Consider the following 27,109-nt stretch of genomic DNA (forward strand, 5'->3'; position numbering starts at 1 on the left):
TAAAACTAGATCTGTATATATCACCCTGCAACAGAATCAACTCCAAACAGATCAAAGACTTCTAAATAAAAGTAGACTCTCTGAAAACATTACAGGAAGGAATAGGAGAAACTCTAGGGCTCCTTGGCACAGTTTGAAATTTTCTTAGTAGAGACCCAGAAAAACAACAAATTAAAGAAAGGTTGGACAAATGGGATTGCATGAAACTGCAGAGCTTCTGCAAGGCAAAGGACATAGCTAGCAAGATCAATAGAAAGCCCATGGACTGGGAGATCTTCACTAGCCATACAATGGACAAGAGTCTCATATCTAAAATATACTTAGAAATAAAAAAATTAAATCTCCCAACAACAAATCCTCAAGGAAACAACTGCCCAATTAATAAGTGGGCTAAAGACGTAAAGAGATACTTCTCTGAAGAGGAAATAAGAATGTCCAAATAGACACATGAAGAAATACTCAACTTCTCTAGCTATAAAAGAAATGCAAATCAAGACAACATTGAGATAACACCTCACCCCAGTAAGAATGGCTATAATCAAGAACTTTAATAACAACAAATGCTGGAGGGAATGTGGACAGAAGGGAACCCTACCACATTGTTGGTGGGAGTGTAAACTTGTTCAACTACTTTGAAAAGCAGTATGGAGGTTCCTCAAAAGACTCCACATAGAGCTCCCCTCTGACCCAGCAATTCCACTTTGGGGCATTTACCCAAATGATCACAAACAAAGTCATACCAAAGCTACCAGCACAACCATGTTTATTGCAGCATTATTTACCATAGCTAAGATATGGCACTATGTGGTGTAACGCCAATCAACCACCACAGCTTTACTTTCTATTTGTCCAACTTACAGCTTTACATCAATTCCAAAGAACCAGACTTACTTTACCCAGGCTCACAGTGTAATCCCAACCCAAACAGAGGATCTGTAATTTTGCTCTAGCCTTCATTATTATGCCGTAGCCTTCATTCCCTGGCCAATAAAATGGAAATAATAATACAGGCTAAGCCTTCCTAATTCAAAATTTAAAAAAATACAAAGTGCTCCAAAATCTGAAACTTTTTGAGCACTAATATGGTATCTTAAGAAGAAAATGTCACTGTGAAACTTTGTTTCATATACAAAGTAACTTTGAAATGTTGGATTAATTTCAAAAGCTATGTATAAGATGAATGTGAAAGACAGAAGAGTCTCATGTGTTGCCTTGGGTTCAACCTCAAGATATCTCATTGTATTATGCAAATGTTGCAAAATTGAAAATAAAACCATCTGAAAGACTTTTGATCTTAAATATTTTAACAAGAAACACTCAATCTTTAGAACATAATTTATGGGATTTGCTTTCAGATTAAATCAGTAAATTCACTTAAAACAGTACTAAATGCAGTGTTAGTACTGAATAAATGAGAGTATTTTTGTTTCTTTGTTTTTTAGATTTTTAAATTTTTATTATAAAGGTGATGTACAGAGGGGTTACAGTTACCTAAGTCAGGTAATGAGTACATTTCCTTCCTTATGAACAATGTCACCCCCTCCTTCAATCTCTCCCAGATTTACTCTTCCCAACTTTCTTCCACCCTCCCCACCCACCAAGTTATATAGTTCATTACCAACATAGTGTCTAGTGGGTTTCACTGCTGAGTTGGTTCACCATTCGTCCCACCTTTTCTGTACTTCCCCTTCCCCTTCGCAAATGATATAAACTTATATACAAGACAAAGGCTACAGAAGTCAGAAACAGCAACAGAACGGAATAAACCAAAGACAGAAGGAAAGAAGAAACAAAAACATTCAATTTCTTGGAGTTCATTTTCATAGGCATTATTTTATATGACCATATATATGCACATAGCTATTAAGCCCTTGCAATCCTCTCCTAAGAATATCCTTCTTTGTTCTCACTGGGGGGATGCTTAGACTACTGTGTAATTAATGGTGTCCAGGTGTAATGATTTGTCTCTTACTATCCCTGGGGTTTACTTGTAGATTTATAGGCACATTCTCATTATTACAAATGAGGCAAACCATGAAGCCTATGTTTCTTCAGGTCTGGCTTACTTCACTTAGTATAATATTTTCCAAGTCTTTCCATTTCCTTTATTTGTTTAATATTGTTGTTTGGGGCTAGAAAGATGTCCTTTCTGTCCTTTCTCCCGGAGACTCATTCATTTTTCAATACCAAACTCAAGTGACATCTCTTCTCTACACCTTCTCAAACACACTGTCTCATTCTTTAGTGATATGACATACTGAGTATAACACTTTAATAGTATTATTCACACTTCACTGATTAATTATTAATACACTAGTTTGTCTTCCAGAGCTAGGATATGAGCTCTTTGAGGGCCGAGTTCCTTCTAATATGGGCTGGGGCATAAGATGCTTTGAATAAATGTTTTTCTTCAATAGGTAAACATGTAAAAACATGGATAGCTCTCAAAATTGTATAATATAAAAAAATTTCAAAACAATAACCAACAAAGATTCACTAGATTTAGCTAACAAACTAGAACTACATTATATTTTTTGCTCTAACTAAATATGCTAAAAGGGTAAGCATAAACCATATTTATTATTTGTTTTTATTCTTTTCCAGTTATCCAATATTATCTTAAGTATGTCTTTTTTCCATTTTTTATTAGCATGAGTTAGTTATGGGGTTTCATTTTGACATGTCCATATATAAATGCAACATACTTTAATCAAATTCTTCCTTCTGTCTTTCTCTTTATCCCCTCTCCTCTCTTCTCAAACCAAACTTAGTGATCCTCATTGTTCTATTTTCACACTTTCAAAACAATGTTTGGACTATTTTCACACTCTTTTTTATCTTCATCGTTCAGGTTCCTGCTCCTACAACATCCAAGGCAGGACACATTTCACCTTCCTAATATTCATTTTATTAATGTGCATGTTAGTTGTTCAAAGCAGCTTCATTTTGGTATCTCAAATATGCACGTACAGTACTTCAATCAGATTGCCTCCCCTTGCCTATTCTTGCTTCCCTCATTTCTGTACCCAGCTTTCAATGAGCTTCGTCTGTCCATCTTTATTCCTAGATGCAATGAATTTCAGTATTTCTAATCCTCTAAGATTCTCCTATTCCCCATCCTTCTAATTTCCTCAATGATTCCTGTGATTACAAAGTAGTCATACACACAAATTAATGTATATCTATACATCTATATGTGTACATAGATGCATAAAATCATGTGAATATTCACAAAGATGTTTGTCTTTGCCTTTGGCCTTCTGAATCAGGCTTGCATTGGTTGGTACTAAGATAAACACCTCCATTCATTCCTTACAAAGCACAAACTTGAATTCTTCTTTATGACTGAATAATATTCTTTCTCTCTAGAGTATAAAATGTAGCCTTTAGTACTTTTACATTAAATTATTAGCCATAAAAGTAAATGCTTCCCAATTATTTGTTAAAATGAAGAAGACTTTCAAGAAATAGTTAAAACTAAATTAGGGAAAAGGAAGAACCTGAACATTTGTCATAATACCTGCTAAATAAATGCATGCTATTTCTATATGTAAGCATATAATTACAGAGGTTGATTCTTAATAGCACATTTGTTCTTTAACAAGAGAGCCATTGTGGGTGGTGCATAGTAGGCTCCAGATGTATTTAAGAGCACCACTAGCCATTTTCTTCATGGAGGAGAATGGACTAATAAGGTTAGAACACCAGCATAGGAGATGTGTTTGAAAAAGTTATAGAGACTGTGTGGCAAGTGCCAGTCCATAAAAGGTAGGCCACAAAGATAGTTGGGATGACATTGTGTCTCAGAAGTTGTCTCAGATTTGGAGTTAGTGAATATGCAACAAGCTTTTCTGAGAATTCTGGTAGTAATCTTCCTACTGAACATTTCCTTAACATATTGCTGTATATGATATGTTTTTACTCTACGTTTTTATATCACCAAACAATGGAACTCGTGTTCACTTTGAGGATTCCTAATGCAAGGAGAATTTGGAAATCTGGAGTGGTGGCTCCAAGTTTAAGTAATGAATAAAGAAACTGAAAAAAGAATCTAAAACAATTGAAAGAATTTATACATCTACAAAACATAATACTGAGAATGAAAATAGAAAACTGAAATAAGATAATATAGGTGAACATTCTAGTGAAGGACTTAAAATGTAGAAGTTGTTGGAGTACACCTACTGTGTGTATTCCAACTCTGAATGTTTTTCTTTTCTTGCTAATACCTATGCTAAATTATATATCCTGAGTGAATTTACGAAAAAAAACCTTGGGACCCATTGATAATGAACTAAAGATTCATGTGGATCGCTACAGGATTTTTAAATATCTACTGGGGGCCATACTGCATAAAAATTATATGAGTTGATTATGACAATGGATTTTCCAATATCTGGGCTACAAAGCAGTAAAACTAGTGTACCGATCAAAGGCGTAGGAAGATTGCTCTCCATCACAAAAGTAGGACAGATTCCCATATGTCAAAGATGGAGTAACTGAAGTTCTGCCCAAGGTTAAAAAGACAAGATAATCATGCCAATTCCATCCATATTAGGTATGAATTATTCTGATTAGTGACAACATATTGGATATTTACTTTCCTTCAGATATTTTTTAAAAACAATACCAGAGTTAGAATTTCATGTTTCCTAAATCTTCTGTCATTAGCCTGTACTTCACAACTTGGGTTTTCAAAACCAGAACAGCACATTCATCTGACCAAATCTACAAATAACTAAAAATTTAAAAAGCAAACTATTTGGTTTACAGATATAAACTGCATCTTCTGCATTGTTTAGTTTCATCATGAAAATTACTTTAATTTGGAATCCAAACCATCCAATCTTCTTAAAAGAAGTTTACTGTCTACTGCAAAGTAATAACATGTTTTTAGAGACTTTTAAGTGCATATCTTGGGACTTATTTCTAAATTAAATGTATACTTTAGAAAACACCAATCATTGATCATGAAAGGCTGGTTCAATTGTATTACAATAGAGTCAAAATTAATGCTCTTATGTCTCTATTTCCTTATGTAACTGTTTCCAATGCTATGCAAAAGAAACAACATAAAGTTTTTAAGATTTGGGGAAAAGTCATTGAAATACAGAAGATACATGTTTATTTTCCCCAAAGTGACATTTCCATTGTATGTTTAATGAAAATACAATTGAGAAATGTTAAGCACATAGTCAGATAAAAACATAGGAATAAATACAGATGTAATCAAGAGTTAGAAGAAACAGCTATACTAAGAAATATAAGCATGGGAGTGTATGAGTTGGGAGGAAAATGGAAGAAAATGAATCATAGTCATAACTGAAGTTATTTTATACATCAGATGATTAATGAGCTCTAAGTCTATACTATGTTACCATTATACTAAAGTCATGCATGTTCTTTTTGGTAATTTTTTTAACTCATCTGAAAGTGGATTATCTTATTAGCATAAGTAACCTCAAATATCATTAAATTGTTCTTTTTGCAACTTACTGCAAGAAATATCTGTATAATGCATGAGTAAAACTGGCTCTTTAATCATTCTAAAATTTGAGTTCTTTGAAAAGAAAAAAATAACACCAGTATTTATAGTTCTATGTTCCTAGCACATCAAAAATCTATTCTAAGAAAAAGAAAGGTCACATTATTACATGCAGAGGGGAAAAAATTCCCCCTATATTGAGGAAGATATTACCAAGGTCTTAAGAGGAATCTTTTATAAAATACTTTACTAAAATTAAATCCTTTGAGGACAAAAATAGTTTAATACTGACTTAAATAATAAGACCCATCTGTCCATTTATTAATTATTTGTATATTTTGTATATGTACTCCTTTTAGGAGAACTAATTAACAATAGAGTTATCTTCTTCTGTTTAATTATACCATTCAGCAAACTCTATGAAAATATGCATATGTCAGGGATTGGATAAAGCATGAGAGACAGGACTTCCTCAACTTAAAGCATACTTTTCTATAAACCCTGCCTTTCTAAAAATGCTAAAACAATTGGTAGGTTTTTTTTAAGCAAATTACATGTATTCTATGAGTAATAGATACCAATTAATAAGAAGGTTTAATTCATGCACCAAACATTCTCCAATAAAGTTAGTAGATACATATAGTAGTGCATAGTCAGAAAAAAAAGAATAATCATATCATATCTAGCCAGGTACAGGATATGTTGGCTAAATATATGGTACCCACCAAAAGCAAGCTATATCCTCTGATGGTTAACTTCATTTTCCTAACACTCCATGCATTGGATTAGGAAACAAATATTACAGATGAGTAGAAAAAAATCCCCCAAAATAATAATTTTTGTCCTCAGCTTATAATTTTGATGGGCAATCTAGCCTAGAGCCACACATTAATTACTGCTAAAATTAATTTTTAAGAGCTACTCATTCCCTTTTTGTTATGGTCTCAATGAAACAAAGTAGAAATACAGAAACCCAATTGTGAAGGGCACCTTACTCTGGGAGAAGGTATAATTTTTAAAGAAATGTGGGTTGCCTAAATCTTGCAAGTCAATATGACTTAATTTTACTGTGCCTTTAAATTTTATTTCATTAATAGATTGGTTTAAGGAGGACACCTCATCTATTTACAGTCCTTGCAATATGTATATGTATATGTGTGTGTGTGTGTGTGTGTGTGTGTATATATATATATATATATATATATATATATATATATATATATATATATATATATATATATATATATATATCAAAGGTGACAGAATTGGTGCAATTTTACAAAGGGGTCTTGGACTAACAGACATAAATTTATCTATCTATAAATTTAAATTAACTTTTCTCAAACAGAAGGCTCTTAAAGATAAGAGTAATTAACTGTACTATTTCAGAAGTAGAAACTTAGTTTCCTTTTCTTTTCCTAGTGCAAAGATAAAAGTCAATATATCAAAAGCTCACTGGTTTGCAGGCTATAAACCTGATGATGCCATAAAATAAATTAGAACCAAACTAAAAACAGTTTCTTGTACCAAAAAATACATTAAAAAGCAACTACCTCAAAATCAACAACAACAACAACAAAAAAGTCACCTACCACCTCAACAGAAACTAAACAAAAATCTGGCTTTTAAAGACTCTTTTACTACCCCATTATCTAGAATGAGCTATGTAATTGGCTAAATCGTAATTTTGAAGTCTCTCGTTTTTCTGCAAACAGCAAGTACAATGAAAAATTAGCACACAGGGCATGTGTGTACCTTCAGCTGCCCTCTCTCCATTCTTGTCACACTTGTGGTATGTGTTTGGAACAAAATTAAGATGTTCCATTTCCTATACTTCTAAATCACTGCTGCCAATACGGTATACACCTCCAAGTCCCATCTTACCACGTATGTGCCACAGTGAAGCGACGACGCTGACGAATGCTTCTATTCACCAGCAACTTTCTGAAAAAGCATGGTGAGTTCCTTGGCGAACTGCGTGGAGAAATTTTGGGAGATGTAGGTCGGTTTCCCGGTATTCTCGGAAGCTCAAGTTCTAAGTGCATTTGCTCCTTGAAAGTCTTGATGCAAACCTCAGATTCAGAAGCAAGAAGTTCCTTTGAAGAATTTTTTGCTGTCATGTCTTGTATGGAGTGCTAGCTCTCACCATTCAAAACAAAAACCACACACATAACAGCCAGTGCGGCTAGTTAAAAAGCTGATCAATCTGCAAACTCCAGTTTCATTGGGGAAGCTCGGGGCTTCAATATTGGAGCTGCTCAGAGCAAAGGCAGCATACTGAAAGAATAGCAAGTCAGGCTGTCACAAGGAGCTTTATCAGGCTGGCTTTGCCTCTGAAAACACGCCAAAGTGATTCCTATGTCAGTAGCCTCCTTGTGGATGAGGTTTGTCTGCAAGCTACACACTGACACTCACTGAATTCATTCAGCTGAATATATCAACTCATGAATATTCATGAGGGCTCCTGATAAATCCTTTACATGTATATATTTTCAAAAATCCTATTGAACAAGCTGCATTCACTAATAGATGGTAAGTAAAACCTACTTACCTAGTCACTAGTTTTGTTTGCACAAAGAGCAGAACCGGAATCCATCCAGCATGTGCAATGTATAAAGTCTTCATTCAGAATTATCTAGTTCTGTAATGCAAATGATAACTCCACCTACCAAATGCTATTGGCCCAGGATTATTTAAACCACTGCACTCTGTTTCCCTTTTCTAAACACTCTCCACGGCTCATATTTTCACTGAATCTGTGAGGCTACTGTCTTCAAGACAGTTAAAGCTGATTAAATCAGAGATTGTCAGAAAGCCTAGCTAAAACAGCCTTCCAAATTCCATTTCTGAATCTAAAAGCTGATTTGCTGAAGGTTTTCTTTTTTTTTTTAATCCTCCTTTCTCCAGAAGATCCAAAAAAGCATCAATATAAGAAAATGTCAGTGAGCAGAAAAATATTGAATTTGGTTGATTCCCCCAAGGAATTGAAAATCTGATTTTTTATTTCAACAAATACTACCCTCATTCTTCTGTTTAGGCTCTGTTGCTGAGTTTCTCTCAGCAGCTACTTGATGTTAGAAGCAAAGCATTTTGAGAACAAAAATCATCCCCAGATAACTAAGAAAAAATGAGTGTTCCCACTTAAAATCTAGTCAAAGGTTAAGTACCAAATGCACGTGTGTGTGTGTGTGTGTGTGTGTGTGTGTGTACAGACAATCATGTTGTATGCTGTATGATTGTGTGTGGATATATGTACTTCCTAGGGTATCAGTTTTATTCACAAGAATTCTAAGTGAGACATATGGGTAGGAAAGTCTCAGTCCAAAAGTAAGATCAGTATAACCTGATATTTTTATTTAGCATAATAATACAATTTACAGTTTTTAAAAGGAAGATGAAAGTAGAAGGAATATCATAGTGTTTGAAGTTTCTGGATGCAGTGAAAATTCTCTATCAGTAAATGATTGTCAACCAGATCTCAAACTAATTTGATAAAGCAGAAACAGGTCTAGTTGGAAAAATGAAAGAAAAAGAACGATTGATAGCAGGATGTCAGTGAACAGGGAAGAGATTCATTTTCTCCTAATGTGTGAGGTCTTCCAGCCTTAGAAAATCATTTATACATGTCATACATTCCAGCTAAAATGTGCTAAATAGCTAAAGGCTAAATAAGAGCAGACTATTACCTACATGTGGGAACAAGTAGATCCTATAGCAGCCCTTTGGGAACTGATTCAAGCATACTATGAGGCATTTAGATTACTGATTTATAAATACTACATAAATATTGATAAGAACTCTTATCAATATTTAAATGACATACATTAGGAACAAAAGCACAATCATGGAATTTTAGATTTACTTAAAGCCCTAGTAGAGATTTGTTTAGCAGCTTATTCCAAAGATCAGGAAATCCAGCTAGAAAACTGAATTGGGTAGTACAAAGTCATATTGGCAATGGATGTTATCCTTAACCTAAAGCCTATTTCCTGATTCCCAAAGGGTGTCCCTTTAATTCATTTACAAACACACACTTCTGTCCAATTAGGCCCTCGTACATGTGTCTTAATACCTAAAGACATTTTGATTACCCTATTTGAAGGGACAGATTGTTAGTAATACTGTAGGAGAAAATAAGGTTAATGATTTCTATTATTTGCTGTATTATGAAATAAAATCTGAGACTTTCCACACTAATAATATGAAATTATGCTCTTACTTCTACAGTGATTCAATGTGCCTTCTCAGCAAAAAATAAAATAGCAATTGGAAGAAAGGTATTTATCACACCTAATTTTCAAAGCTAACAAAATACAATAAGCACTTTAGAAATCTCTTCCAAAAAATACTATGACAAACTTCATAACTCAGATTTAGCTGTATGTAAACTGGGGTTTGAATCAGGAAATACTGATATAAATTTAACTAAAGCAGCACAATAATGCAATTAAAATTATTTTCTGACTCTTCATTGCCAATACAATGGGTTTTATATGGCATTCCTCATTACTGTTTTTGCTTTACTTATTATCTCAGTGTCTCAGCTAAAGAAGCTTTGAAAAGTTCTCACAAATATATAAAGCCTATTAATTCCATCTACATTAGATAAAGTTCAGGAATGCCAGAGAGAGTTGATTAAAATATGAAATTCAAAAGAAAAGAAACGCTTTGAAGGCCCAAATTCCTTATCACCAGATAACAGGAGCATGCATGTTTAGAGAAAAATCCAAAAATTCTGATTTTGTTTGTTTGTTTGTTTTTAGCATTAACTATCCCTCACACACCAAAAAAAAGATACTAGGCCAAATATTGAAATCAAAGGTAAATCTGGAACTGAGTCAGGTGGTAGAGAACTTGAATTTGAGGCCCTGTGTTGTAGTTCAAAAAAAAAAAAAAAAGAATCTGGAAGACAGATAACAAACAATGCTAAGAAAAAGTGCACAAAAGCTAGTGAATGAAAATAGCCTGATATGTTTCAGCAAAGTATAGTATCTTATGGAAGAGAAAATAGAATTTATGTGTACTATGTGTTAGTTAGCTTTCAATCACAGTGACAAAATGCCTTCTATAACCAACTTAAAAGGAGGAAGGGACTATTGTGACTCACAGTATAGAGGTTGTACCTATTGTCTTTGGGCCTGTGGCAAGCCAGTTTCTTATGGTGAACCCCCACCCCCCAAAAAACCAACAACAACAACAAAAAATGGGTGAAGAGCTCTTTTAACCTCATAGGCCAAAAAGCAAAAAGCAAAGAGGGTCTCAAGACACTGTTCAATGACCTAACTTGCTTCCATTAGGCTATACCTCCCAAAGGTTTCACCAGGTCCCAATAAAATCAAAGGCTGGTGGCTAATCTGATGGAGGCCATTTAAGACTCAAAATATAATATCCTGTTTAGTAACTAAGAAGGAGCTATTGAATAAAATGAAACATGCCTGTCCAAATATAATGTTTAGCCCATGGCACTTCAGAAGGAATAGTGGGTACTTCTCAATTTATCAGTGTACCAATATTTCCTTTGAGAATTACTTGAGAATTCCAACTAAATGTTTTCTTTATCAAATAATGAAACTCCTAGTATCTACAATCTGCCAAAAACATAATAATAAAGAATAAATTTATATAGTAACTATAGTCAAATTATGTATTATTTATAAATACTATGAAAAACTAAACATATTTTAGTGTTTGCTAAATTGAAAAGGGAAGCCAATTAATTACAACCAAAATTATAAATTTACAACTGCAGTGATACTGTTTTAAATGTTTTTAAAAGTCAATAGCCTACTAATAAAATTTTAGATGAAAATTATTACATTCTTTATCTTTTTAATGTTGTTAGAACTCTAAAAGTTGTCATGGAGTACATTTTCTCATAGAGACAAGTTTTGTAATTCACTGTTATAAAACCAAAGTCTTTTTTATTCTTTTTTATTGTGTGTGTGTGTGTGTGTGTGTGTGTGTGTGTGTGTGTGTGTGTGTGTGTGTGTGTATGTGCCCATCCTAGAGCTTGAACTCAGATGTGGGCACTGTGCTTGAGCTTTTGTTGTTGTTGTTGTTTGTGATCTTAAGATCTCAGCCTCCTGAGAAGCTAGGATTACAAGTGTGAGCTATCAGCATCTTGCAAAACAAAAGTATTTTAAAGACAATAAACTAACTGTGGTATGTGTACAGCAACCTTGTATCTCCCGTAATACTAAACTCAAATGAAAATGTTCAAATTTTCTGTTAAAACAAAAACAAAAACAAAAGCAACTGGATATTTGCAAAGAATTACTTCATACTTTGGGGGGGTTTTTTACACCTTTTTTTTTTCAATTTTTAAATTACATTTAAGTAGTTGTACAAAGGAGTTGTAATTTAACTAAGTGGTTGATGACTATAACACATCATGATCAGTGTCACCCCTTTCAACATTCTCAAAGGTTTTTTTTAAAGACTCCTCTTTAAGAATAATAACGTAATTGTTAAATTATTAAATATGTCTTCTTTTCATTTCTTAGGTCTTTTCTGCTAAGACAATATGCTTTCTGAGCATTGCTGTTATTGCTATTCAATGAAAGACACATAAATTCACAGGTAGACAATGAGAACACAAAAGCAAGCTACATACATAGCCTCATCTAACCATGTAAAACAATAGACACAAAGTTACATGCAACTGTATCACCACAAATTGTAACTTCTCCAATGTTCCATTGTAGTTTAAAGAAATACAGCCAGGGGCTTGGAATGTGGCTTAGTGGTAGAGTGCTTATCTAGCATGCATGAAGCCCTAGGTTCGATTCCTCAGTACCACATAAACAGAAAAGGCCAGAAGTGGCACTGCGGCCTTGAGCAAAAGAAGCTCAGGGACAATGCCAAGGCCCTGAGTTCAAGCCCCAGGACTGTAAATGAAGAAAAAGAAAAAAGAAATGTAGCCAGAAAATTTTTCTAAAATGATTTTTAGAAAAAGAATATAAGCTGAATAAAAATAGTTCTCTATCAATTTTGAAAAAAAAACACTAATTAACATTTCATTTGCCTCTACTCTTATTTATTAGCATCAATTAGATTCATTTTGACATGTAATGTAAGCCCTTAACTAATAACTCTTAAGAATAAAAAGTTTGCCAGACTCCAGTGGCTCACACATGTAATCCTAGCTGCTCAGAAGCCTGAGATCTAGATTCAAAGCTATCCCATGAAGGAAAGACATAGAGACTCTTATCCCCAATTAACCACCAACAAAGGTGGAAGTGGAGTTATGACTCACATGATAGAACTCTAGTCTTGAGCAAAAAGCTTAGGGACAGCACCAATGCCCTGAGTTCAAGCCCTAGGATCTGTAGAATCAAACTGGAAAATAAAAATCTTATAAGGGTTGGGGAATATATTAAGTGGTAGAGGCCTTGCCTGATATGCTCAAGACCTTCAGTTTTCTATCAATCACAAAAACAAAACAAAACAAAACAAACACTACCAAGGTATCACACATTATTTTAGATTTTATAACCTCCAAATATGGTAGAAAGAATTTTTATCAAATATTTTAAATTTATCTTCCTATACCATTCAACTCTATACCATTAACTCTATACCATTAACTCTAAGATACTGTTCTATAATACCATATGTGAGACTAATAGTAGACCCTCGTATGCGTAAATGTGTATTATTTTGCCCATCTTTCAGATAAGAGCATGAAGATAGAAATTTGCATAGCTATCAAAGAGTGAATTCAATAATCTAACACCCTTCCCATTCTACCCTTGCCTCCATTTCATTATATTCCAGCAGTGTTCACAGCACTGCCATGGCACTGCTATTTCACTTTTATTCATATTCTGCTATTGAATTGTGAAGCATATAACTCTTAGAAATCAAAAAAGAATTATCTGTAAACTTCTCAATGCCTTCTTAAAACTCAGTGCTCACAAGATATCATCCATGGCCTGACATGAGCCCTCCATGGCCAGCTGCCCCTCACTAGCCTTCCCTCCTTCCCTTTCCCACAGGCTCATTCTTCGGCCATCGCACTTTGCCTCCTCATTAACTGACTATGTTCTGCAAGTTTCCTTTTCTCCAAGGTAAGCATGCAGCATGTTTCCTCATGGCCTTCCATCATTTGCCCCAGCAGCCCTTGCCTGATGAAATTGTACCTGCTTAAAACTGCAACCTCCCATAGTACTTTACTTTTTTCTATAGAACATTCAGCATTAAATACAATAAGTAGTACTTAATTACCTATGAACTATCTATCTTGTCCTTTCCAAATTTAAGTTGAAGGGAAGGACTTTACCTTTTTTATTCCTATAATCTCAATCTAGGTAAGTGTTTGCATAGTAAGGTTTAAAATAAATAATAGTTGAATGAGTAAATAGCTGATCTCCCCAGCACTAGAAAGTGAAAGACAGTAAACAAACACATGGAATAAACAAAAAATGGAATATATCAGTCAAAAATGGAATAAACTTTCTCTCCAATTTAGGGCAAGAGCTAATGTTTAATATCTTATTATTATGTTTTATGGTGCTGGTCCTGGGGCTTGAATTAAAGGCCTAAATGCTGTCCCTTGAACTCAGGTACAGCATTAATTCATATTTTAAAAGGTTAAAAATTACTTTATATAATTTCAATTTAGTATAGATCATTTTAATAAATAGTTGCCCAGTCACAGTTAAAAATATGTTCTTTCTAAAACATGTACATTCATTTGTTTAAATATATCTATGCTGAATTTTTCTTCAAATCTTCAGGTTCTGATTATTTTTGCCTAACAATTCCTGCTTCAATTTATCTCTCTCTTTCCCATTTTACCATAGACAAAAGATGAAAGCAGAGTGCTTGCAAAACTTCTTAGATGTATCCTCAGCTAAAATACCAAATTCATCACTTGCAAATCTACATTTCAGAAAAGGAGCCTAATTATGCCAGCTTCTCAGCTTTTCTGTTATAATGAAGATCATCTTTTCTTTAATTTTCCAATAAAATATTTTCATCTATGACTTTATCTGAAGCACCTCTAATTTGTATTTTCCCTAAGAGTCTCCTCAAGGAAATAAAGTGGGTTTTTTTAATTGTTATTCTATCAAGTACTTCAAATCTATTTTAGTGAGATTCCAAAGGCTTTTCCACATGTAAAGTATTTTTTACAATAGAATTCTACTCCTTCTTGGTAGTACTACAAACTGAGTGGCTTAAACAATAGAGATTTATTGTCTCACATTTCTAGAGGCTAGAAATCTAAAAACAAAAACTCATCAGGATTGAGGTCCTTTTCCCCACTGAGGACATGAATAAAGGTTGGATTCCAGGCCTTTCTGAGCAGCAAGAGGGAAGAATGAAGCTGGGCACCAGTGGCTTACACCTGTAATCCTAACTACTCAGGAGGCTGAGATCTGAGTATCACAGTTCAAAGCCAGCCAGGGCAGGAAAGTCTGTGATTACTTTTATCTCCAATTAATTGCCAGAAAACCAGAAGTGGCACTGTGGCTCAGGTGGTGGAGCTCTAGCCTCAAGCTGAAGAACTCAGGGACAGCACCCAGGCCCAGAGTTCAAGCCCCATGACTGACAAAAAAAAAAAAGTGTGGAAGGAGAGGAATGCTTTGAAGAATAAGAGGTTAGTGTGTATAAGCATTTTTAGCCACATGACTATCACATTTAATCTTAATAATATGTTTTTAAATGATACAATGTATCCTTTAAAGATGAAAAATGAGTTACAGGAAGATAGAATGAATTACCCATGCTCATGCTGTTAATAAAAATTAGAGTCAAAAGCCATAAAATTCAAAACTTAACATTTATGATTATGATTAAATCATTTAAAACAAAATATGATTTAATTATTTATATTCAAACGATTTAAATGAAAAAGAAGCATAGATATGCCCTAAATAAGAATGTTGTTTGTTTCTACAAACACCTGTCAATCCTGAGACTAGAATCCTCCATGCATCTCCATATATGTAATATTTCAGGGCTACACCAAGGAATTTGAATATGTGACAAAAATTGAGTTTTCACAGGCAGTAAACTAATTTTATTAATGAGGTATTTAAAAATAAATTTATCTAAATTCCCTTTTATCAAGCTTAAGCCAATTTGGAAGAGAATTATTGGCTCAATGTGCCTTGGGATGTTGATTCATTTGCAGTTCAAAATTAGAATTTATTTGGCCTTCATGTGTTGTTAAAAATCTAGAAATTTTTCTTATGTATCATTTTTTTATTTTTATTTTTATTTTTTTGGGGTCCAGTCGTGGGGCCTGAACTCTGGGCCTGGGCGCTGTCCCTCAGCTCTTCAGCTCAAGGCTAGCGCTCTACCACGTAAGCCACAGCGCCACTTCCAGTTTTTTTCTTTTTTGCTTATTTGGTGCTGAGGAATCAAACCCAGGGCCTCATGCATGCAAGGCAAGCACTCTACCTCTGAGCCACCTTCCCAGCCCCTTATGTATCATTTTTATTTTCTTATCTTAAATATTCAAGATAGAATGCTGTCCTATGATTCTATGTCTAACCTCTTTTACCTTCTGTAGAAACTCCTGATGTTGTGGGGCTGATTCAGAGTTCAATACTTAATTCTCTTTACAATCATTATTAGACCAATGTTTTGGTAAGATTTCTCACTGATTTAGTCAACTCTGCTGAAATTTGAAAATTTTTAATTTGTGATCCATTAGCTACAATCAATAATTTCACTTTGTTTTGGTAATTTAAAAATTGCAGAGGCAAATGACTAAATGATTATTAATTCTACCTTTGTTTAATCTCTTTAAATTTTTCCACATTGTTTACATGCAGATGAAAATTTCTAAAGATACATTAAGGTGCCACTTCACACCGACTATCAAAGTAACACAGAGGTTTTCTGATTCCTCCTTCTGTCTCTGCCTAGCACCATTTCTGGGTTTCATGTCTGCATTTTCTGACACATATTGGGATTTCTTGGTATAATATCTATTCAAATAAATGGGCACTGCATGCTACATGTTGCAGTCAAAATGTGAAAGAATTCAAACTAAGTCATACTGAGAACACAAATGAGATGCAAATGAAGAAAAAAGAAACACCAGTACCCCCTCCTTCATAACAAGTGATTTATATTCTAAAATCAGAGCCTCTGATTACAGTTGTAAATTCCATCAGATTTTTTACAGCTAAGAAAATGTGCCTCCCAAGGCACAGATCCAAACTTCTGAATCGTGACAGCAACAGCTGAAGACTAAAGATAGACAGTCAAAACACCATTTTCTGTACATTTTCAGTTGTTTAAAAAGCAGTTACAGTACATTATGTATGAGTTCTATTGTTTTAACCCTATGATGTTCACAGGGAGAAAGATATGTAAAACTATGGTTTTATGCCTTCATTACAACCTCTGTTCTTTTTAATTGATAAATATTTTCAAACATATTTTATATAGATGTATAGATGTATAGTAGCCATTATCAGTGCATTCTCATTTCGAAGACAACTGTTAATTTTACATGTGGTTCCTTCCTGTGGCCAAGTACAGGGACTGCTCAGGGACTATTTGCTTTACCCTTTCCTGGAAAGCACTTTCTCAGTATCTTTCTATGTCTCCCTCTTTTTTCCTTCCTCTATCTTTTCTGTTCATATGTCTTCCCCTCAGGGAATCTGTCCCTAATGACCTTTTGTCCTTCCCACCTTACTGCTTTGCTTTTCCACCAGCTTGTCTCACTCTTGTGCATTGCTACTGTCTGACACTCCCCAGTAAAATAAAAGACCCATGAGAGCAGCAGTCTTTGACATTTTACACACCACACTAATTTCAGCACCTATAACGATGCCTGGCATATGGTAGATATTCAATAAGTATCTGTTTAATAAAGACAGCTCTTGTAATTAAACTGCAGGAGCATGCTCTCTGAGCTCCCATTTGGTACCATCTGCCTCATTCTCAGCCCTGTCAACCAACTTCATAGGTGTTTTCATTTCTATAGCCACCAAAGAGAGATGCTGAAACACAAACTCAGAATGATAGACTATAGGCCAGGCTAGGCCTTGTCTTAAATTCACCATTACTAATGGCCTTTTAGCCACCACTGCTGGAGTTCCATTGAAAGATTGACTGTCCATACACCAAGACATATTGTGATTCTCCATTCCATAGGGAGAACACTTCTTGCTAGACAGAAGGCAAAGCAGAGGTGAACTTGTGACCTTCCCAGTGGAGTAGCTGCACCACCACCCAGCAGGATTGGCTGTTTCAGATAACACAATGGTAACACTGTGTTCTGAGAAATGATTCACAGGAGAAGCAGGAGCTCAGCCAAGTGCAGGAAGGCAATCTGTACAGAGTACTATATGCTGAGAGGAATTTCTTTGGATTCTAAAATGGGAAACAAAGCAGTTTGGAAGATGGTTTACTGCCCTAATGTCATATGTTCTTTAGGTAGAAGACCAAGGACCCCTGAATCCTTATCACTCCTTTTTAAAAGAGACGTCTGATAAGAGTCTTCATTTCAGTAAATCAATCAAAATATTATTTGAATTTAGTTTTCACAAAAAGTCATTTAATTTAGATTTTTCACAATTCAATAAATGTTGGAGAAAGGAGATGATGATGATGATAGCAAAAATTAGATTAAAAAGCCAAATACAACAGACAGAATGCCAAACAATTGTAGTGAGCAATTCTGCATAATAGATGAAGAAAAATGAATAAGATGCCAAGGTGAGAAACCTGTACATCTGCATAAAATTCCAACTGATTCAATATTTGAAATACTGAGCTTGTTGTTAAGGAGATTTATGTGAAGTGTAGTAATTCTCTTCTTAATCCTGAGGTACCATTTATATTGTCCCAAACACAGCATTATAATTAAGAACTATTTTGCAATAGATAACATTGTATTTCTTAAGGAGTACTTCTGATGTGTCTTATTACGATTGCTAAAGACAAAAATAAAGCAGCCTGTGAAGAATCTGCATATAAAATACATATGCAGAAACAATTTAAATCGAAGAGCAATCGAGTAGAATGGCCTAAATGAGTGAATTATTTATAGTCTGTGCTTTTAGATCAAACCTAAGCTACCTTCTCCATCATCCTTGGGCAATTCCTGAAAGCCTTCTGATTTTCAATTTCTCATCCATAGACATAAGTGTTTGAACCAAGTATTCTGCAAGGTGATTCATATAAATAAACAAATTACAATTTAAAATTTAAATCATACTACATTTGCAATGTAAATTTAGAATCTTGCAAGATTTAAAAAGTGTCATAGGCATTATCACATTCTTCTTTTTTTGGAAGTACTGCAGCCTGAACACAGGTCTTCATGTTTATTTGGCAGAATCTGTACCACTTAAGCCATGATTCCAGTCCTAATCTCATTTAGTTTTAAGGAGTAATAGTAATGACAGAAATTCCAGCCTCAACAAAGATCTAGTTATTGTGATTGCTATTGTAAAGGTGATGTACAGAGTAGTTACAGTTACATAAGTCAAATGAGTACATTTCTTTTTGAACAATGTCACCCCTTCTTTCTCTCTCTCTCCCAGTTTGTCCCTTCTTCCCCAACCCACAAGCTGAATAATTCATTTCAACAAAGTGTCTAGTGAGTACCACTGTTACATTTGTTTACCCTTTGTCCCACCCTGCTGTGCCCCACTTACCCTCCCAAAGATAGGGAAACTAACAAACAATACAAAGATAAAGAAAACAAAAACAGCAACAAAGAAAAAAAATCCCTTTCATTTCTATTTCTTAGGAGTTCATTTCAAAAATATTATTTTATGTGATCATATGCACACAGCTTTTGAGCTTTTATGATCCTCTCCTAGTGTATATCTTTCTTTGATCTCTCTTTGAGAATGTCTAGAGACCTATATAGTTTATCATGTCCCAGGGTATTTTTTGTGTTTGTCTTTTACCTTCCAGTGTGTTTACTTGTGGATATATAGGGGCATTCTAGTTACCACAAATGAGAGAAACATGCAACCTCTATGTCTTTGGGTCTGGCTTACTTTGCTTAATATGATTTTTTTTCAAATCTTTCCATTTCCTTACAAAAGGTACAATATCATTCTTTGTGATGCAAGAGTAGAAATACATTGTGTATATATATCACATTTTTTTAAACCAGTCATCTTGGCTATGGTAAACAATGCTGCACTGAACATGGTTGTGCTGGTAGCCTTAGTGTGGCCTTGTTTTTGCTCTATTGGATAAATGCACAGGAATGGAATTGCTGGGTCATAGGGAAGTTCTATGTTTAGTGTTTTGAGGAACCTCCACACTGCATTCCAGAGTGGTTGAACACGTTCACATTTCCACCAACAGCATAGTGTTCCTTTTGGCCACATTCCCACCAGCATCTGTTAGCAATAATGGCCATTCTAACTGGGATAAGGTGGAATCCACAATGTTGTTTTTATTTGCATTTCTTTTATGACCAGAGATGTTGAACATTTCTTCATGTGTCTATTGTCCATTCTTACTTCTTCTTCTGAGAAGTGTCTCTTTCAGTCTTTAGCCATTTATTCATTGGGTTGTTTCTTTGAGGGTTTACTTTTGGGGAGGTGTTCATTTTTGAGTTCTAAGTATATTTTAGATGTGAGACCCTTGTCTGATACATAGCTAGTAAAAATCCTCTCTATTCTATGGGCTTTCTATTTATGTTGTTAGCTATGTCCTTTGCAGTGCAGAAACTCATCAGTTTGATGCAATCCCATTTATTCAGTCTTTCTTCAATTTGTTGTTTTATCTAAATAGTTTCAATCCATTCCTAAGAGCCCTAGTGTTTACCCTACCCCTTCCTGTAATATTTTCATGGTATCTGTTTGGCCTTATATTAAGGTCTTTCATCCATTTGGAACTAGATCTGGTGCAGGGTGATATATAAGGATCTAACTTCATTTTTCAGCATTTGGATAGTTAATTTTGCTGACATCATTTGTTGAAGAGGCTATCTTCCAAAATTTGTTTTTGGCTCCTTTGTCAAGTATTAGGTAGATGTGTATCTGTGGGTTAATTTCTGGGTCTTTTTGTCTGTTCCATTATCTTCAGGCCTATTCTTATGCCAGTACCAAGCTGGGTTCTGTTGTTGTTGTTGTTGTTTTACCATGGCTTTGTAAAAGAGGTTGAAGTTTGGAATTGATAGTTCTCCAACACTGTTTTTGCTAAGTATTGTTTTTGCTATCCTGTATTGAAAGGATTAACATTGTGAAAATGGCAATACTTCCCAAAGCAATGTACAAATTCAATGCAATACCCATCAAAATCCCAATATTTTCAAAGTGATAGAGAAAGCAATATGAAAATTCATATGGAATAATAGATCTAGCCTTTATAATCAGTTATTTCCTGGATTACCATTTCTCCATTTTCCCAAATTTAGTAAAAGATTTCTTCCCAAGACTAAGAAGATTTTCAGAATAAAGGACAAACATGGTGTGATTTTTAGAATAAAACACAGTGGGTTTCCAAAAATTAGAAAATGTAATACTTTTTAAAGAGCAAGAACAATAAATCACTGTCAAGTATCCAGAACAATATTATATTTTTTATTAAATCACAAAAAATACAATATGGGGGAAATATTTGCTGAAAGATTATTCTTACTAAATGTCTGAAGTGTACTCTCAGGTTATTGGTAACATATTCCCATTCTACTATCTTAACCATAAGGAAATTTTATAGATAAAATTTGAGGTTTGAACAATTTATGGTTAAGAAATTATACTTAAAAGCTATTATCTGTCATTCTTAGCTCTTTTCTTTATACATATGGCTTACTAAATGTGATTCCATGATTTTTACCATTGTTATCACTTAGAATTTTATCTTCCTCAGTATTCTGACATTCTTAAAGCTTTTCACCTTTTGTGTCAGAATGTCTAGTGGTAAGACATGGAAATTTGTGCTTTTGACACAATTTCTGTGTGTGATTCTGACCAACCAATACATTCCTTCCTATGTTCAGAGTTGATACTATGGAATTTCACCATATGCTGAGACCAAAAAGAATAATAATAATGGTATTAAAGCTTGTTGTTCACATTTCTGGAATGTAAATTTGGGGGGGGAGGGAATCTGAAGGTATCTTTAGTTATAATGATTTGCATGGACTTTCTCAAACACAAAAATGCCTACTGTCAGGATGAAAAATAGTCATAATCTTAGGTGTCAAATAAATACTTAGCTGAGACTGGCTGAAACACGAAGGTGAGAGGTTTGTGAGGCTGCACTCATTGCAATGGAGTACCATCATCAATATCCTCCACGGGGGAAGGAAAAGCAATTGGCAGCACCCAAGCAATATGGTCAGCTTTGAGCACTTGTAATTTTACCATCTAATTATTTTCTATGCAATCAACCAACTTTAAAGATACTATTTTAAAGATAGCATTTTAGAGATTAATGATTTGTTGGAAATCACAATGAGATGTTAATATGAAATTGAGTTGAAGAAATCTTATGATATTCACAAGCAAATTCTGATTGTGGTTGCAAGCACATGAATTAATAAGAACATGCATGTATTGATAAGAACACCTTCAAGTTGATTAAGAGTATTTTGGTATCTATGATATTAGGAAGATCTGTAAAAAGAGATGAAACAGAAAAGACTAATGGTCTAGAATATTCAGATTGGTGGCATATATATTAAGCAACAATATTGCATTGTTTTATGTGTTTTACAACAGAATATATTTCACATTTGCTCAATCTGTGAGTATGTCTATCTATAAACCAAATTCTCTACTACAGATAAATATCTTACAATCTTTGTCTTCAGTATCATTCTGCAATAATTTCCTGAAGTCTTTTGCTTATAATAGCACTCAAATACTCATATAAAGAAATTAACATGGAAGTGGCACTGTGGCTGAAGTGGTAGAGTGCTAGCCTTGAACTGAATAGCTCAGGGACAGCGCCCAGGACCAGAGTTCAAGCCCAACGACTAACAAAAAAAATTAACAAAAAATAGCTAGATTCATGGGTATCTACTTTGTTCTAGCTGTTTTACATCATTAATAATAATTTTGTAATACATATATTTTCATCTCCCATTGTACACTTAAATCTCATGGGCCGAGATTCAAACCCCAAAACTAATAAGAGTGAGAGACATTACTCAAATCCAGCTCTGCTACTTTCAAATTCTTTCTCCACCTAATGTATCTTCTCTAAACCTCAATTGCTTTATTAAACAGGGAATAAAATAAAAATAAAGTAAAAATTGCCGCTGAGTTTGAATAGCTGACAGTAAGGCTACATTCACTCATAATTATGTATGAATGAAAGCATTTCTCTGTTACTAATTCATCTGTGAATTGGGACTACATTTAAGTATATTTGTGAGTGTAATTCTGATTAATAGAGAAATGACTTGTTTCTGAAGATGGTATTTTTTCCCACTATTGTCAGTTACCTAATGCAAACAGCCGGTTAGTCTTGAGTTGTCCTTCCAAAAACAGAACATTTTGCTGCTAGAGCTTCACTTAAACACAATCACAAAACTATTCCGGACAAAATAGTGATTATCTACAACTTTTCCAAAGCAACAATTGTCATATTAAATTTTATTTTTTATATAAAGTGAGAATTTAATAAATGTTTTGTCCTAGAGATGTCCAAAACAACCCTTGGGTTTTGTTTTTAGTCTCTTATTGGAAACACTTTTTTGTAAGAAGACTATGCATCATACAACTGTTTCTAAGTAAGGGAAAAGTTGATATACTAGCTATTAAAAACACTAAGTCAAATATATCAAATAGAATATAATTCCTGGTAGAGCTTTTTCTTTATTGTTAGTTTACTTCCTAGTAAATAGCATGGAGCCTTAGATTGATTTTGTCTCTCATCTAATGCTACATTTACTAATAGAAGAATTACCATTGGCTAAAGTACTTTCCATTCCACAAAGTCTGAACAAAAAGTTTACAAATAATCTTCTCTTCACAGAAATATTTAGATTTAGCATATCTTTTCTCAAATAATCTAAACCCATGAAATGTTGTAAGAAAAACATGGCTCTATGACTCCATATACTCAGAAATGTATGTATTTCTGAAAGGTAGATATATAGCCCAAATAATGTTCATGGATACAGCAAGCTAGAGACTTATATAAATATGTCCAGCATATGATTTGATGAACTAATCTCCTGGAAATTTTGGGACCAGCTATCCAAATGGTGATCTTAAACAAAACATATATATATATATATACATACAATATATATGTATACATATATGAAATATATGCATATAAATACATCTATGAGATATATGCATATATAGACTTATATGGGTGTATATACACTTATATGGGTATATATATGCATATAGAATATATATGAATATATATGAATATATGAATAGATATGAAATGTACATATAGCTTATTGATATATTTAACCATATCTAGAAACTTAAAAATCAAATATGTCTATTTAAAAGAAACAGAAAATCCCATAAGTGCACAGTCATAATATGTAATCCAAAGGGTTTTTGTACCAGAGTCTATATCCATTCTAACTGTAAAAACAGTTATGATTTCATATCAAAGAGCAGTAACAGGGATGGCATTTCTTAGAGCCCAGACAATGGCTTACATTCCTAAGATACAAGACATGGAATTTAAAAATCCAAAAAGAAGAAAGTATGGCTTACTTTTGTTTCAAATTTATAACAATTCTTGTTTCTGAAGTATCTTGCATTGGGTACTGTGATAGTTGTAAAGAATACCAATATACCTACCTAATTATTATAGAGATAGTATTTAGAGTTAATCAAGTTTGACACTTGTAATTCTGCTTCATTTTTATTATAGATTTTTAAAACATCAGTTCTGAATTTGGTAGAATAAAAATCGAACTCAGTAATTTCACTTCAGTTCCCTATCAGTTTTCAAACTATGCTAATAGTTACATATGGGACATATGTCTTCACTTGCTAAAGAGTTCTTGGATTTAAATCACATAAGGTTCCTCAGGAAATGATTCCTTAGAAATCTCCCCAGCATACCCATTACTATCTCTTAAGAGAACGGCATAAGAAGTAGTCCATACTGCATAGATTTTCACAGCTATAAGAGGCAATAGCTATTAACAATTCTGTTGCTTTCTAACAAGTGCACTGCTACTTCAAGGGAAATTTGATGGAAATGTTTTATGTAGAAATAGCAGTTGAGTTATTGTAGGACCAGCTGCCATTCTTTAGTACAGAGTCAAAATATTGTAAAGTACAAGCATTATTCAACTATCCCAATTACCTAGATTCTAGTTACTGCAAAATTAAGCTGCAGTTGTCAGATATGAGTTCTCTGTGTTCAGATCCAGGTGGAGCCACCATTGTGTGGCTCCAAATTTTACAAAGACACAAAAGGATAAATAATTAAAAAAGTAAAACCTCTACAACAAACTAACTTTCCTTGCTTTTTCTGATATTTTTGGAATTAAAATGTTTAATATTCATCAATAAAGTGTAAAAAGAAGTTGGTCACAGATAGCTCACAGCCTATAATCCTAGCTACTCAGAGATTTGAGGATTGCAGTTCAAAGCTAGCCTGAGCAAGCAAGTCTGTAAGATTCTAACTGTCCACTGAGCTATCAAAAAAGTAGGAACTGGAGCTGTGACTAAATGGTAGAGTACTAGCCTTGAGCACAAAAGCTCAGGGTCATCACTCAGGCCCTGAGTTCAAGCCCCAGGACTGGCATACACATACACACAAACACACACACACACACACACACACACACACACACACAATGTAAAACTACACAATATAAATTTAATTCCTGAAGATATACAATTCAAGTAATGTTTCTAATGTTTCATTTTAAGCATTAGGTAATTTAGGGAAAGTTAAGACTTTGATATAGTTTTTAAAGTAATAGTTTCTCAAAGAAACATATTGCCAACTCAATAGCCAACAGTAACTTGATTCCATACCAAATTAAAAGAGCCTGAAAACAATTCTTTCACACCATGTGTGTGATAAGAAAGTAATCAGGGTTATTTATCATGTATCCCAGCTGTCTTCCTCTTAAGCAGATGGCCAGATGGTACTTCCTGGCCATGGTGAGCATCCGGAGCATGGGAACAATTCTGACCAATGATTTGTCACTGGATGTAAGCAAGGAATTCTCTGCCAGGGACTCTCTCTAAAGCACCTTCTTGTACTTACACAAAAACATTTGAGATAGCAGCTACAGTAATTTCATTTCGAGTTCCAGAGTGAACATGATTATTATAGTTAATCTATGCCCAAGATTAATGTGTAGTGTGAGGATGAAGAAAAGTCCATCTTGGAGATTTTCAAGTTGTTTTTTAGGCATTATAACCAAGTGTCCTGATTCACATGACTTACTTAAAAAGTAGAGTACCTCTCTGATAACCATAGATAAGATATTTTAGTACATTCTCTCTTGTCCAGAGCAATGAAAAGAGCAATGTGAATGCTAAAATGTGACTATAAATATTTCGTTATAATTATTTCCATTGTATTAAAATTTGGAGATGCTTTGAGTTAAGAAATATCTTACAAAAAAAGAAATATCTTACAGTAAAAGGAAATATAGCTTGAGCAGTAATTGTATGACAATTTGACTCACTATATGTTATTCAAATCTCTTCTTAAATGATCAAACTTTGGTAGACTAAAATATGGCAATTTGTAAAGTATATTCTATAAGCTGCATTTTAAGCATGTGTATACAATGTAAGAAGAAATATGGCCACAATGCCACTAAAATGATGGGAAAATTCAAGGTTGTCATCATTTTGGTCCATATAAATAATTCATTAGCAAAGGCAAGCTACACATTTAAAAATTTTAAATTTCTTTTTTTTGTCAAAGAGCATTACCTGGTGACCAGCAATTTCCTCAGTAAGAATAACCTCCCACCTCTCCATCATCTCATGTCAAATAATGGTAAAATATAGTGCAAGTGAAAACAACTCTCTTGCTGGAGGAAGGGATGCTAAGACCGAGAACTGTGTATGCCTTGTTTACAGGCCTATTCCAAATTGCAATGCCTGACACACACAGAAGATATTCAGTGCACATCTGCAGAATACATTAATGAATGTAGGAGCTCTGGCACTAGGAAGGGAAGAAAAGATGCCCAGGGATCCTTTAGAATAGTAAGTACTTAGATACAAAAAAAAATGATGCCATTGAAGTTAGTGTAGTCCAACCCCCTTTTAAATAATTGGATAAATGAAGCCACAAAAAGGAGGAGCCATCCAGTAAGTTATAGATTTAATTTAAATCGAGACATTGTTAGACCACAAGTTACTGGTCTCTCCTTCCATTATTTTTCCCATCAGTTCATTCTGTTCAATAGCAAACACTGACTAAAGACCTCCAGGTAAGCATACTTTCTAGTTCCATAAAATTTGTACAATTTCATTGAGTATCTATTACATGTGTGTACTGTTCTAAGCATTGAAAATTAAAGGTGACTGACATATATTGTGCTTTATGGGAATGAATTATTAAGCACTTTGGTCCATAAATTAGAAATCACTGTTGGCAATATTTTGTTAGATTATTTTTTCTCTCAGATAAACTATTTTCAAAAAAGTGAAGAATTAGATTTCCAGGAAACAAGGGCATTAATTTTTCAGTAAAAAACTGACAAGATCACTGGAACTGTTCACT

The 27,109-nt window shown here is 34.0% G+C and overlaps 1 protein-coding gene across 6 annotated transcripts in view; it reads right to left on the reverse strand.

Moving 5' to 3' along the window:
• Positions 1 to 27,109, reverse strand: part of Pde4b (phosphodiesterase 4B) — a 522,330-nt gene that overhangs the window by 354,706 nt on the left and 140,515 nt on the right. The window contains exon 1 of one of the 6 annotated variants that reach the window (XM_070025811.1): positions 7,370 to 7,861. The exons of 4 other annotated variants lie outside the window; for them this stretch is intronic. In XM_070025811.1, coding sequence (XP_069881912.1) covers positions 7,370 to 7,605 — 236 coding nt within the window. In that variant the 5' untranslated portion in view covers positions 7,606 to 7,861. Of the gene's footprint in view, positions 1 to 7,369; positions 7,862 to 27,109 lie in introns of those variants that run through there. One more of the 6 variants, XM_070025812.1, reaches the window with a different exon arrangement.

This window comes from Dipodomys merriami, unplaced genomic scaffold (genome assembly GCF_024711535.1).
Source record: "Dipodomys merriami isolate MVZ:Mamm:240054 unplaced genomic scaffold, mDipMer1.0.p SCAF_172, whole genome shotgun sequence".
NCBI lineage: Eukaryota > Metazoa > Chordata > Mammalia > Rodentia > Heteromyidae > Dipodomys > Dipodomys merriami.